Source organism: Pongo pygmaeus, chromosome 10 (assembly GCF_028885625.2).
Source record: "Pongo pygmaeus isolate AG05252 chromosome 10, NHGRI_mPonPyg2-v2.0_pri, whole genome shotgun sequence".
NCBI classification, from domain to species: Eukaryota; Metazoa; Chordata; class Mammalia; order Primates; family Hominidae; genus Pongo; species Pongo pygmaeus.
In genome coordinates, this window is record NC_072383.2 from 26,080,235 (window position 1) to 26,095,533 (window position 15,299).

Here is a 15,299-nt window from a genome sequence, read left to right on the forward strand (position 1 = left end):
GTGTCTGTTCCTGTCCTTCGCCCACTTTTTGATGGGGTTGTTTGTTTTTTTCTTATAAATTTGTTTGAGTTCATTGTAGATTCTGGATATTAGTCCTTTGTCAGATGAGTAGGTTGCGAAAATTTTCTCCCATTTTGTAGGTTGCCTGTTCACTCTGATGGTAGTTTCTTTTGCTATGCAGAAGCTCTTTAGTTTAATTAGATCCCATTTGTCAATTTTGGCTTTTGTTGCCATTGCTTTTGGTGTTTTAGACATGAAGTCCTTGTCCATGCCTATGTCCTGAATGGTAATGCCTAGGTTTTCTTCTAGGGTTTTTATGGTTTTAGGTCTAACATGTAAGTCTTTAATCCATCTGGAATTGATTTTTGTATAAGGTGTAAGGAAGGGATCCAGTTTCAGCTTTCTACATACGGCTAGCCAGTTTTCCCAGCACCGTTTATTAAATAGGGAATCCTTTCCCTATTTCTTGTTTTTCTCAGGTTTGTCAAAGATCAGATAGTTGTAGATATGTGGCGTTATTTCTGAGGGCTCTATTCTGTTCCATTGATCTATATCTCTGTTTTGGTACCAGTACCATGCTGTTTTGGTTACTGTAGCCTTGTAGTATAGTTTGAAGTCAGGTAGATGATGTGTGTTAGGAAAGAGGTAAGAACAAGGTGCCATGCTTACATTCAAAACAGTTACTTCAAACTAAGTAATTGTTTTGAATGTAAGCATGGCACTTTGTTCTCACCTCTTTCCTAACACACATCGTCCTATATGATAATCATTTGTTTCTGAATGTGAGTAATATGCTAGTCCAGGATCCACAGGAGCCAGTCAGATAACAAAAATGAGTAAAGCTAATGGAATATGCACACACCTACATTATGCAAATGGCAAAGGAGATAAGTGCATTACCCATATAAAGGCAAAGGGGTTACTCTGTTTAGCTCTAACTAATTGTGACATTAAAACTGTATGGACCTAGTCTGGCCACGTCTTCTGATTTTGGAAGAAAAGCCAGAAATCCAGATTTTTAAGTGACATTTTCTGATTTTTAACTGTTGGCACCAATTCTTTTAAAAAATGTGGCCTGATGTATGACCTCCTAGACTCACCAGTCTGTGCAGCTCCTGGAGGACAGAGACTATTTCTGACCACTCTCCCTATTCCCAAGCACATTATACAATCCTTGGCACGTGGGTGCTGACTGATTGTTTGGAGATAAATGGACCCTATATTCTGTTGACTTCAAACGTAATGTTGGAGGCACACCTAACTAGACTATTGTTTTTGTTTTTTTCAAGAAATGGGATCCAGTTGAATGTTAATGGAGAGTGTAACAGTATCATCTCCAAAGGAGAAAAGTCTTTACATTATGAACTCACTCTTGCTCAGTCTGCAGAGGTAGGTCATTATAAGAAGATGGAAAGCTTTGAAAGATAACTACCCCATGTGTTAGCTTATGATTTAATGAAGGTTCACAGCTTGCCGAAAACTACCAGGGACACTGAGAGAATGTGCTGATAGTTCTTAGAATCCAAGTCTAAAGTTTCTTAGCTTGGGGAGAAAGGACCATTTTCGAGTTATGGCCGAAAGCTACAGCAAAGTTCAAGGTTTGTGGAAGTGTGCATTCAGGGACTTTGGGATTTTAGAAATCTTTGTTTTCTTGACAGGACAGACTACCTGCCCTGATTCCCCAGCCTGGGGTCCCAAAGGTAGCAGTAGATATCCATGAGTTATTTTTTAGAATTTTCCAAACCCTCAAAGTAAATATATTTATCAAAAAATAGAGATGCCCAGAAACAATACCAAATTTATTTGCTTTAGATTATAATTGTATCAGCCCAAATTAATGACATTGATTATTACATTCTGAACAGAAACTAGCATTTTCTTACATGTGTTTTGGTTAATTTTAAAGTGGCAAAATGAATTTATTAGTTTAAACAATTTCCATTTGTTTGGTAGACCCAGTACTTTATAACATGGGAAGAAATATTTTAAAAACCTTCTCGGGGATAAAGAACTTCTGACTCCCTTATGCTATATTTTCATTCCTTTGTATTTTCCAGTTTTGTGCTTGTTATGTTCAGAAATGCTTTATTTAGAAAAATGCTTTCTTTTCACCATTTGATGGTCTCTTCCTATCTGTGGACGATAGATATGTCAGAATGTTCTCCTGTTGACAGCTGTGATGCGACCTTGAAAGGAGAGAAAGAATGCCTTTGGGCAAATGCTATTTGAATTGCTTCTGCCAAGGATGCAGGGACAACATATGCTGCCTTCATCTGAAGCCATCTCCGGCAGCCCTGGACATTCTGCTGAGGGCTGTGCTTTCCTGACATTCTGTTTCAAATACTCATCATTTCGCTGTGTTTTTGAAACCAAGCCAAACTGCCAGACTGAATGAAACTGTGGCAAATCTGCCACAGCAGTGTGTTTTTATCCTCAGTCCTCTGAGATAATAATGATGTCAAGATGCCAGCCCAGAAAGTTCTATAGTTCTAAACAGGGGGGGTTATCAGCCGGCAAAGTTCTGGCTCTGAGGTTTACCCACTGATGAGTTGGGAAGTTTGTCTTCTAACTAGAATCTCAAAGTAAGAGTCCTGTAACCTTTTCAACAGGCAGCAAAAAGAAGGCTTGGGTCATATATTTAAAATATGACAGGAGGCAGAGATTTTGAGAGGAGTATAGGGAATGTACTTTGTGAAACATCATATGGTCTTTTATGAATGGAAGGGAGACAAAAGAAGCCAACCTGTTTTCAGTGGGATTGATTGAGCAGCCCTTCCTCCACCAATTTTTTCCCCCTGGGTATTTCTTTACCTATTTTTATGTTAAAATTAGAGCCATAACCGTTTATATCATCAGCGTGTAAATGTCATCTATTGATAAATGAGTTTTCCTTAAGACAGAATACATGTTCAATTGCAGCCATCCTAGAGAGAAAATATCAACAGCTTTTTTAGGATGTAGGAGAATTCCACAAGACTACTGGGAACCAAATAACAATGACAATGACATTAACTCATGAGCATCATTTTTGTTAAGTGAAAATAATGAATGTTCTTTATTCAGATGTCAGTTGTGGGCATTTCGATCATTGTTTCAGAACACTGAAACTGAAAGGCAGCACAGTGTAATCAACTTGTCATCTCTGGACGCCATGGTGGATCAGGAAATGCTGCTATTACTAAGAGAGCCTGAGCAGAAGGCAGTGGAATTCACAGCCACGCTTCAGAAGCTGGTATCATATAACATACCTGTATCGTGTTGTTCCGCTTTGGCTGGGAATATCTGCAGATAACTGACCTGCAACCTGTTTGCAGAGTCCAAATGTATCTGTGTGCTGCTGAGACCCAAATTAATACACTCTGAAAAGTGAAGGTTTTTCTCAAACCTTTCTGAAGCTGGCCTTTTAGTTCTGGGTCAATCAGGGCTAGCAGATTGACCATTAGATACAGATTGCTTGAGGTTATTTTTTCCTGTGGGCTAATCTTTAGTATCAAAGAGCTGAAGACATGGTATCTATTGAACAGTTTCCTTCTTTCAATTTTCTTCTGGTTAATGGCTGGTATTCATTTCTCCATTTCGATTTTTCACCAGAAACTCTGGATGATTGGAGAAATCAGAAAACAACATTTTCATACTGGTATTGCCAGTCCCTTTCATAGTGCCTAGCATATAGTAGGTAGCATTTAGTTTGGTACATTTTGGTACATTTTAAACTTTGTACATTTTGGTACATTTTAGAATGGTACAAATAAGTGAAAATGGTTGTTTTCTTCTATTTGAAAAGATGGGTTTTGTTCTAGAAAATGATTGTCTCTGTATATATTCAACATGTATAGAGCACCTGACGATATAGCATATACACATGGCAACATCCTGGAATAAAAGAAAGTCACTGGGGCATTAGATGCAAAGGAACGTATTCTGGTATTTTCCTGAGTTACCTATATAGTAGAACTTTGGTCTCAATGGATTCTGATTATATAATAGCATATGTCTTTCATCTAAATTCCTAGTTGAAGATGTGGAACTCTTTTTTCAGCACGAAGAAATTTCTAAAATTGCAACCCTCATTGAAAGCTCTCAACGGTGGGTAACTAATCCAGAAATTACTGTGAAAGAAAAGTGGGAGGAGCAGCTTACTGTAAGTGTTCTATACTTTGTGATTTTCCTGGTTTTTCTTCTACTTTAAGCCAGGTAATAGTATATACAGTACCATTTCTAAGACTTTATTGTAGTCTTCTGCTATCTTAGTCTGATCATGAGTGTAGAGTGTGTGTCCAGGTGTGTGTATGAGTGTAAGGGTGAGGAAAGAATGTGAGAGAGAGTGAGTGTGCAGATATGTGAGATGTGATGGAGAGACAAATAATAAATAAGATGATTTAATGAAAAAAATGCATTTATCTCCTTGTAAGAATTGGCTAGTCTAAATTAAGCTTTTTCCTTAGCCTATTAAAATTGCCTAACTTTGAAAGAATGATTATTGTGTAAAAGAATCTTATTCCTGAGACTTCGATGGTTTTACTCTCTCAGGAACTTGCAGAACATTGGAAAAACAGGAACTTCTTAGGTAGCTATTCCCAGCTTTATTAGAAAGGAAGCATATGAGAAGGTATCTCTTTCATCTGTCCCTCATCTATTTACCTCTATTTCTTGACTGCCAGCCACTTTCTAGCATCCATCAACCCCTTAAGTTAAGCTAAAGAAAAAAAGTAAACTCTGGAATATGATTTCAACCCCTTTGCCAATCTAATTTTTATTTTCTTTTTGAGATGGAATCTTCTTGTTGCCCAAGCTGGAGTGCAATGGCATGAACTTGGCTCACTGCAAACTCTGCCTCCTGGGTTCAAGTGATTCTCCTGTCTCAGACTCCCAAGTAGCTGGGATTACATGCATGCGCCACCATGCCTGGCTAATTTTTGTATTTTTAGTAGAGACAGGGTTTCACCATTTTGGCCAGGCTGATCTCAAACTCCTGACTTCAGGTGATCCACCCACCTCAGCCCCCCAAAGTGCTGGGATTACAGTCAATCTAATTTTTTTAAGATTACATGTGAATATGATAATCTATAAATACTGATATGATTGCATTATCTTGTCCCATCCTGTTCTAAAGCAATTGTGATGACTACTGAAGTTGTCAGGGGACTAACTTAAGAAAAAGAAAGCAAAGCTCAGTTTTAGGGACACAATAGGCACTTTATACATACTTATTACATTGACATAACCAATAGGATAGTCAATCTCTGGGCAATTGGGAATTGGTATTAATTAACATACAATTGAGAATTGGTATTCAGCGACATACAATTTTGGCATCCAGTATGCGATTGAGATGGAATGTCCACAATTTTTTAGATGGCCTCTGTCATTTGTCCGTGTTTAACATTGGAGTACTGGGGTTTGTTTTGTGACTTTTCTTGTAGGAATTCAACAATATCATGGAAGAGAAGCTAGATCTTTGCATATTAATGCTGAACATCTTGGGAAACCACAAAGAGTCTCTTGATAAAGAATTTGCCAAATTAATAGAGATTTTGAAGAGATTCAGGCAGGAATATTTTTATTTCAGAAAAGAATTTCTTGCCAGGTGATGATCATTTATATATAAGAAATCCATGCTTTATATATATGACATGTTTATGATCATGCCACTGCATTCAGTTTACTTTCTGCAAGTTGTATACATTGATTTCAGATGACACTTTTTTCAAAGAAGATATTCCGTTTGATAATTCTGAATCGTAAAATAGTATGAAATTGACTTACATGTTCAAAATTGCAAATGACGAACTATAAAATCTGTGGAAACCAGCCAAGCGTGGTGGCTCAAGCCTGTAATCCCAGCACTTTGGGAGGCTAAGGTGAGCGAATCACCTGAGGTCAGGAGTTTGAGACCAACCTGGCCAACACGGAGAAACCCTGTCTCTACTAAAAATACAAAAATTAGCTGGATGTGGTGGTACATGCCTGTAATCCCAGCTACTTGGGAGGCTGAGGCAGGAGAATTGCTTGAACCCGGGAGGCAGAGATTCAGTGAGCTGAGATTGCACCACTGCACTCCAGCCTGGGTGACAGAGTGAGACTCCGTCTCAAAAAAAAAAAAAAAATCTGTGGAAACCAGTATACTGAGTTATTTTTTTCCCTAGAGAAGGAATTTGGAATTACAAAATATAATCTTTTACCAGAAGAAGCCTTAGAGATCCTCTAGTAACCTCATAATTTTTCAGAGGACTAAGGCATGAAGAGATAAAGTGAATTGACTAAGACCTGAGAGTTATTAATGGAAGCTCTGGAACTTGAAGCCAGGTCTGTTGGCTCCTCCCCACTGGGTTTTATGTTTGACCTTAGTGTATCATGTTGGGCACTGGGCAACTAAATGTCAGTTAAATGGAGTCATAGGGAATAGATGATAACAAATATAAGATAACTTACCCTCTTATCCTTTCTCTACCCTCAGTTCTTATGATAATGGGGAAATTCTAGAAATTTTTACACCCTGGAAACCATAAGCACAGTGATTATATCTTTTGTTAACCACCATTTATATAGCTGCTAGGACCATACTTAGCACTTACTTAAGAAATGCTTTTTGAGCAAATGAGCAAATGAACATGGGTGTATATTTCACTCGAACAAAATTTTAAAAGGTAATTAGAGACTGAAGTAAGCTTGAAGCAAATAGCCAGAAGAAACTATTTTATTCCCCCCAAATATAAGGAAACTAGATACCAGAGACAGAGAATACCAGAGGAACTCTCAAGAAAATGATCTTCTGCTTTCCCTAAGAAGCAGAGAACCCACACTTCCCCATAGTGGTAAAAGATGTGGGCTAAGTGGACACGCAGCTTCCTTACGCAGATATCGTCTCCACAAAAGGCAGCGTCAACATTCTTCTATTTGGCAACAAAGAACTATTTAGAGAGAGGTCTGCACTAATGTCATCTCGAAATGAGTGAATCTTCTGTATTGTCCTACTTAGACATACAAGCAGCCCGGTTAAATAACAGTAGGTGTCATTTGTCTAGAGGCTACTGTGTCAGATGTAGTGCTAAGAATTTGACATATATTTATCTCCAGAGAGGTTCCATAATTTGCCCAAGGTCACCCAGCTGGGATTAAGTGACAGCTGGGATTCAGACCTAGTTCTGTCTGACTTCAGAACCTGTGTCCTTTCAGTGGTTAATCTCCCACCATCGACTTGTTAAATCTGATACAAGATTCTTTAAAAATATTCTGGGAACCTAGCATTGGGCAAAATACTCCTTATCAGCATAAGATGGTTATAACCTCTGGCTTTTGGACACAATTTAAAACTGACAAAGCCACATAAAGGCTACACACAAAATAATTTGACTGTGGATTTTAGCTATGGATAAGTAAATAGCTGGGTGCCCCGGCTCATGCCTGTAATCCCAGCACTTTGGGAAGCCAAGACAGGAGGATGGTTTGAGCCTGGGAGTTCAGACCAGCCTAGGCAACATAGCGAGACCCTGTCTCTAACAAAAAAATTTTAAATGAGCTGGGCATGGTGATGCATGCCTGTAGTCTCAGCTACTTGGGAGGTTGAGGTGGAAGGATTGAGCCCAGGAGTTTGAGGCTACAGTGAGCTATAATTGTGCCAGTGCACTCTAGCAGCCTGTGAGACAGAGCAAGACACTGCCTCTTAAAAAAAAAAAAAGAGAGAGAGAAAAGAAAAGAAAAGAAAATGAATGGGGTATTTTGTGAGGATGAGAGATAATTCTGTTTAGATGAGGTAGGAAATGTTTATTAAAGGTAAATTTTTAGGGGCTATTTGCTGAGGAAGAGAAGGCTCCCATTCTGCTGTGGGACAAATAGGCTCTAGTGCTGAAGAATGGAAATAATTGAGTGGGCCAAAGAGAGGCATGGACAGGAAAGTTCTCTCAGAAGCCTTGGCAAGGAAACAAGTCTTGATTCGTACAACATCTGTCAGGATGTCTGCTCTTCGCAGAAGGGGCTCCCACCCCTTCCCCAACCCCAGGTGCTAAGGAATTATAGGAAATAAGACAGAAATCTCTGCCTCTATGAAACTAACATCTAGTAAAGGAGGCAAATAAAAAACAAATAAACATATAATGTCAGGGAGTGGTATAAAGAAAATTAAATCAGGATAAGAAAGCAGAGAATGACTGGGAGCATTTTAGAGAGAATAGCCAGGAAAGTCCTTCCTGAGGAGTGAGGAAGTGAGTAGAGAGCTGAGTGGGACGAGGGAGTGAGCTATGTGACGATCCAGGTGTGTTCCAGGCAGAGGAAGGAGCCGGTGCAAAGACCCTGAGGTTGTAGTGAGCTTGTTGTTTTTGAGCAGCAACAAGAAGCTGCCATGGCTGGGGCAAGGCAGGGGGTGGGCAGTGGTAGGATGTGGGGCCAGAAGGATAGACAGGGGCCAGGCCACACACAGCCTTTGCAGTCCATGTTTAGGAGTTGGGATTTTATTGAGTATGGTGAGAAGCCATCAGAGGGTTAGGAGCAGAGAAAAAATGTGATTTGTGCTTTGTTTTTGTTTGTTTTTATTTTTTTCTTCTTTCTTTGTGATTTGTGTTTTGAAAGATCTGCTGGATGAAGAATTATTTATAGAGGGCAAAAGTGAAAGCAGTGAGACGAGTAAGAAGAGTTTTCTTATCTTTTGTTTTCTTTTTTCTCAAGACAGAGTCTCACTTCATCACCCAGGCTGGAGTGCAGTGGCACGATCTCAGCTCACTGGAACCTCCACCTCCCGGGTTCAACCTCCACCTCCCAAGTTCAAGCGATTCTCTTGCCTCAGACTCCCAAGTAGCTGTATGCCGCTATCCTCAGCTAATTTTTTTTTTTTTTTTTTTTTTTCAGTAGAGATGGGGTTTTGCTGTGTCGGCCAGGCTGGTCTCAAACTCCTGGTCTCAAGTGATCTGCCCACCTAGGCCTCCCAAAGTGCTGGGATTACAGGTGTGAGCCACAGCACCCAGCCAGAGAGGAGGTTTTCAACAACAGATAACCATATAGATATTCTGATATCAATTTACTGGTTTGTGACCCATTTTTTTTTTTAAAAAAAAGACATAATAGAGTGCATTACATATAGTAAGAATAAGCAGTGCTGAATTGAATTTTTGTTTCTGCTGTGTGTGTGTGTGTGTGTGTGTATGTGTGTTTGTTTGTGTACTGAGTTGAAATATAAAATATTTCATGATTAAAAAGTTATAGACTTAGGAACTATTGCTGTAGTCCAGGTGAGGGATGTAGTGTGGGTCACGGTAATAGTCAAGGAAATGATAAGAAATTATTAAATTTGAAGTGTATTTTTGAGGGTGGATCTGATCAAACATGCTGGCAAGTTATATGTGTGGAGAAAGAGAGGAGTCATCCTTGACTTAGAGGCTTTTGATCTGAAAACCAGGTAAATGGTGTGCTATTTAGACAGCAAAGTCTGAGAAAGATGCAGACTGGAATAGAAATCAAGATTTATCATTAAGAACATGTTGGCAGGGAGAATTGTTGGATTTAAACACACACACAAGCTAATATATACCTCTTTACATGATAATAAAATTTCTATGGGAGAAAAATCTTCAAAGGTTTATCATCTGTTGAATATCTTTAACAGATGGTACCATCTAATTTTTTTTTTTTTTTTTTTTTTTTTTTGAGACAGAGTCTCACTCTGTTGCCAGGGTGGAGTGCAGTGGTGCTATCTCGGCTCACTGCAGCCTGTGCCTCCCGGGTTCAAGTGATTCTCCTGCTTCAGCCTCCTAAGTAGCCGGGACTCCAGGCACGTGCCACCACGCCCAGCTAACTTTTTGTATTTTTAGTAGAGATGGGGTTTCACCATGTTGGCCAGGATGGTCTCGATTTCTTGACCTCGTGATACACCTGCCTCGGCTTCCCAAAGTGCTGGGATTATAGGCATCAGCCACCGCACCCGGCCCCCATCTAGTGTGTTTAAAAAGCTATTTCTAAGACTTATGATTCATAAAGTTCATAAAACATGTTGTTATATTGGTGAAAATACATATAAGTAATTGAAAATATGAGTATTAATAAATACGGATTTATGATGGTCCTTAAAGTCCTTTTGCTTTCTCTTGGAAGATAATGGACACTTTTGAGAATATAGACTATTCCTGGAAGACAGAAAAGTAGATAAAAGTGATGTCTTTAAAATTAAAAAAAAAAAAAAAAGAAGAGGAATGATTCCAGCAAGATGGTGGAATAGGAAGCTCTGGACCCTCCTTCTCTCCAGGAACACATGAATTCAACAACAAAACATGAAAAAATTCCTATTGTGAAGAACCCAGAAACTAGTTGAGAGACTCCTGAATCCTGAGTGAGCGTGAATCCAGCTTCATCAAGGCTGGTAGGAAAATCTGAGGAATCCTCACCATAATCGCTATCCCTAGCTTAGTGCCATGTCAATGGAGAGAAACCTCCAGCTCTCAGCTTCTCCATAGAGTGGTGGGGTGGGGAGGAGAATCAAACCACATGTCCAACATTTCAAGTTTACTGGGGGCTGCCTAAGATACTAGCTTCTGTTTCACTTGTCTTATAGTGCTAATGGGACCTGGCATACTCTAGATGCCTGGATACCACAGAAAACGAAGAAGGTACTTTGAACTAGCATGCATGTGCTTGCTGGAGCCCCTACTCCCAGCTCACTGAAAAGCCCTAGGTCTCAGCTTCTTTCCAGGGATGAAAGGATGGAAGAGCTGGACTATGTATCCAATGTTTCAATTTTTCTGGATGCTGCCCAAAGAATTGCCTTCTCTCTTACCTGTCTCAGAGTACTATGAGACCCATCATGCTCTAGATGCCTGGGGGCTGCTAGAAACAAAAATGGTGGTTTGGATTAGTGTGAGTGTTTGAGACCACCCCTGGCCTCCAGAATCTCTTCCTGGATTGATTAAGGGTTTTCTCCTGTATGAGACCAGTATGTGAAGACTGGGAGAGTTGGCTATTTTTTCTAATGCATAGTTAAAAAGAGTCAAGGAAAATAAAGAAGTAGGAAAATATGTTGCAAACAAAGGAACAAAATAAATCTCCAGAAACGGACCCTAATGAAACAGGTAAAGAACTTACCTGACAGAGAATCCCATAAAAATGCTCGCGGTCAGAAGAAAATGCCTGTGCAAAGTTAGAATTTTAACAAAAAGAAAATACAAACACAGAACACTGTAACACTGTAATGGTTGCGATTAAATCACTTTTAATTCTTATATAAAAGTTAAAAGTATTATAAGTAAAAATAACTATAAAAATGTATATGATACATAACTAAAAATATGTAAATTATGACATCAATAACATAAAGTGTTTGAAGGAGAGAAGTAATAGAATAGAGTTTTTATATGTGATGGAATTTAGGTTGTTAGCTTAAAATAGACTATTATAATTATAAGATGTTTTATGTAAGCTCCATGGTAACCCCAAAGAACATATCTATAGAGCAGATACACACACAAAGAAAAGAATCAAAGAATATTAATACAGAGAAGTCAACAAAACTCAAAGGAAGGCAAGTAGAGAGGAAAAGACGGAAAAAATAACTACAAGACAGACAGAAAAATAATAAAATGGCAATAGTAAGTCCTTCCCTATCAATAATTACTTCAAATATAAATGGATTAAACTTACCAATCAAAAGACATAGAGGGCTGAACATATTAAATTTTAAAAAGCCCAGATTCAACTATATGCTGTCTCAAGAGACTCACTTTAGATTTAAGTACATACATAAGCTGAAGGTGAAGAGATGAAAAAAGATATTCCAAGCAAATGGCAGCCAAAAGAGAGTATGGGTAACTATATCAGACAAAATAGACTTTAAGTCAAAAACTGTCATAAGAGACAAAGAAGGACATTATATAATAAAAGGATCAACTCACCAAGAAAATACAATATCTACACACCTAACATTAGAGAACCTAAATATATAAAGCAAAGACTGACAGAACTGAAGGGGGAAATAGAAGAAATAGACAGCAATAAAATAATAAGAGACTTTAGTATTTCATGTTCAATAATGGATAGAACATTTAGACAGAAAATCAATAAGGAAATAGCAGGCTTGAATAGCACTAGAGAGTAAATGGACCTAACACAGAACATTCTGCCCAACTGCAGTAGAATATACATCCTTCTTAAATGCACATAGAACATTCTTCAGGATAGATCACACATTAGGTCACAAAACAAATAGTAAATTTAAGATTATTGAAATCATACTAATTATCTTTTTCCTACCATAATGGAATAAAACTAGAAATCTATAGCAGAAGGAAAATGGAAATATTCACAAATATGTGAGAATTAAACAACAGATTCCTGAACAACAAATAGGTCAATGAAGAAATAAAGAAAATTAGACTTGAGACAAATCAAAACAAAAGCACATACAAAATCTTTGGGATGTAGAAAAAGCAGTACTAAGAGAGCATTTTATAGTGATAAACACTTATATTAAAAAAGAAGATAGATTTCAAATAAACCTAACTTTTTACACTTCAATGAATTAGAAAAAGAACAACTTAAGTGCAAAGTTCCTTCCCAGAAGAAAGGAAATAATAAAAATTAGAGCAAAAAGTTGTTTAAAATAGAAAAGCAGTTAAAAAGCAGCAAAACTAAGAGATGGATTTTTGAAAAGATAAACAAGACAGACAAACCTTTAGCTAGACTAAGAAGAAGACTCAAAATCAGAAGTGAAGGAGGAGATATTACAACTAGAACTGCAGAAATACAAAGGATCGTAAAAAAGACTAGTATAAACAATTTTATGCCAACAAATTAGATAACCTAGAAGAAATGGAAAAATTCCTAGAAACATACACCCCATCATATTTCTTTATGAATCATGAAGAAATGGAAAATCTGAAAAGATCTACAACCAGTAAGGAGATTGTCTCAGTAATTAAACACCTCCCAAAAAAGAAAAGCCCAATATGAGATGGCTTCACTGGTGAATTCTACCAAACATTTAAAGAAGATTAATGCTAATCCTTCTGAAATTCTTCACAAAAAAAGAAAAAAAGAAAAGAAAAGGAAGGTACACTTCCAAATTCATTTCATGAGGCCAGCGTTACCCTGATACCAAAGCCAGGCCAGTATCCCTGATGATGCAAAATCCTTAAGAAAATATAAGCCAGTCAAATTCAAAAGCACATTAAAAGGCTTATACACCATGACCAAGTGGGATTTATTTCTGGGATGCAAGGATGGCTCAACATATGCAAATTGATTATTATGATATACCACATTAACAGAATGGAGGATAAATATTGTGTGATCATCTCTATAGGTGCAGAAAAAACATCTGATAAAATTTAACAGTATTTTGTGTAAAAACTCTTAAGAAACTAGGAATAGAAGAAAATTATCTCAACATAATAAAAGTAATATATGAAAAACTCAGTGAACATCACTCAATGGTAAAAGACAAAATTTTTCCTCTAAGATCAGCAACAAAGCAAGGAGGCCCACTCTCACCACTTCTGTTCAGTGTAGTATGAGCCAGAGTATTTAGGCAAGAAAAAGAAATAAAAGGCATGTAAATAAAAAAGGAAGAAGTAAAATGATCTCTGCAGATAACATGATCTTATTTATAGAAAACCCTAATGATTTCACAAAAAAAACCTGTTAGAATAAAATTTGGTAAAGTTGCATGACACAAAATCACCATACAATAGTAAGTTTCATTTATATATGAGCAACACTGAACTATCTGAAAAAGAAATTAACAATCTCATTTACAAAAACATCAAAAAGAATACTTTGGAATAAATGTAAAGAGGTAAAAAACATATAATAAAAATTACAAACTATTGATGAGAGAAATTAAAGAAGACACAAATAAATGAAAAGGCATCCTATGTTCATAGACTGGAAGAGTTAATGTTGTTAAAATGTCCATACTACCCAAAGCCATCTATAGATTCAATGCAATCCCTAACAAAAATTCCAATGGCATTTTTTTACAGAAATAGAAAAAAAATCCTAAAGTTCTTATGGAGCCATGAAGGACCCTGAATAGCTGAAAACAATCTTGAGAAGAAAGAACAAAGATGGAGACATTACTGTTCCTGATTTCAAAATATGTTACAAAGCTACAGTAATTAAACCAGTATGGTACTAGCATAAAGACAGACATATAGACCAATGAAACAGAATAGAGAATCTAGAAATAAACCAATGCATAGATGGTCAATTGCTCTTCAACATAGGTACTAAGAATATGTAATAGGGAAAGGATAATCTCTTCAGCAAATGGTGCTGGGATAACTAGACATCCACAGACAAAAGAATGAAATTGGACTCTTATACAATAAACAAAAATCAATTAAAAATCAATTAAAGATGTAAATTTAAGACCCGGAACTGAAAACACCAAGAAGAAAACATGGGGGAAAGCTTCATAACATTGGTCTAGGTAAGACTTCTTGGATATGACACCAAAAGCACAGGCAACAAAAGCAAAATAGACATGTTGGACTACATCAGTCTGAAAAGCTTCTGCACAGCAAAGAATACAACATAATGAAAAGACAACCTATGAAATGGGAGAAAATATTTGTAAACTATACAATTGATAAGGGGTTAATTTGTTGTTGTTTTTTGTTTTTGTTTTTTCCTTTAACTTTTAAGTTCCAGGGTACATGTGCAGGATGTGCAGGTTTGTTACACAGGTAAATGTGTGCCACAGTGGTTTGCTGCACATATCAACCCATCACCTGGGTATTAAGCCCAGCATCTATTTGCTATTCTTCCTGATGCTCTCCCTCCTCACCCGCTTAACAGGCTCCAGTGTGTGTTGTTCCCCCAACATGTGCCCATGTGTTCTCATCATTCAGCTCCTACTTATAAGTGAGAACATGTGATGTTTGGTTTTCTGTTCCTGTGTTAGTTTGCTGAGGGTAACAGCTTCCAGCTCCATCCATGTAAAGGGATGTCACCTCGTTCCTTTTTATGGCTGCATAGTATTCCATGGTATATATGTATCACATTTTCTTTATCCAGTCTATCACTGATGGGCATTTTGGTTGATTCCCTGTCTTTGCTATTATGAATAGTGTTGCAATGAACATATGCATGCATGTATCTTTGTAATAGAATGATTTGAATTTCTTGGGTATACACTCAGTAATGGGATTGCTGGGTCAAATGGTATTTCTACCTCTATCTAGATCTTTGAGGAATTACCACACTGTCTTCCACAGTGGATGAACTAATTCATACCCCACCAACAGTATAAAAGCAGTCCTTTTTCTCTGCAACCTTGCCAGCATCTGTTGTTTCTGGGATTTTTAATAATTGCCATTCTG

General features: G+C 37.5%; 1 protein-coding gene across 1 annotated transcript in view; it reads left to right on the plus strand.

Annotated features, from left to right (window-relative positions):
* Positions 1-15,299, plus strand: part of IRAG2 (inositol 1,4,5-triphosphate receptor associated 2) — a 111,458-nt gene that overhangs the window by 36,323 nt on the left and 59,836 nt on the right. The window contains exons 14-17 of the mRNA XM_054443129.2: positions 1,290-1,389; positions 3,098-3,232; positions 4,040-4,141; positions 5,424-5,587. Of these exons, the coding sequence (XP_054299104.1) occupies positions 1,290-1,389; positions 3,098-3,232; positions 4,040-4,141; positions 5,424-5,587 (501 nt within the window). The remainder of the gene's footprint in view (positions 1-1,289; positions 1,390-3,097; positions 3,233-4,039; positions 4,142-5,423; positions 5,588-15,299) is intronic.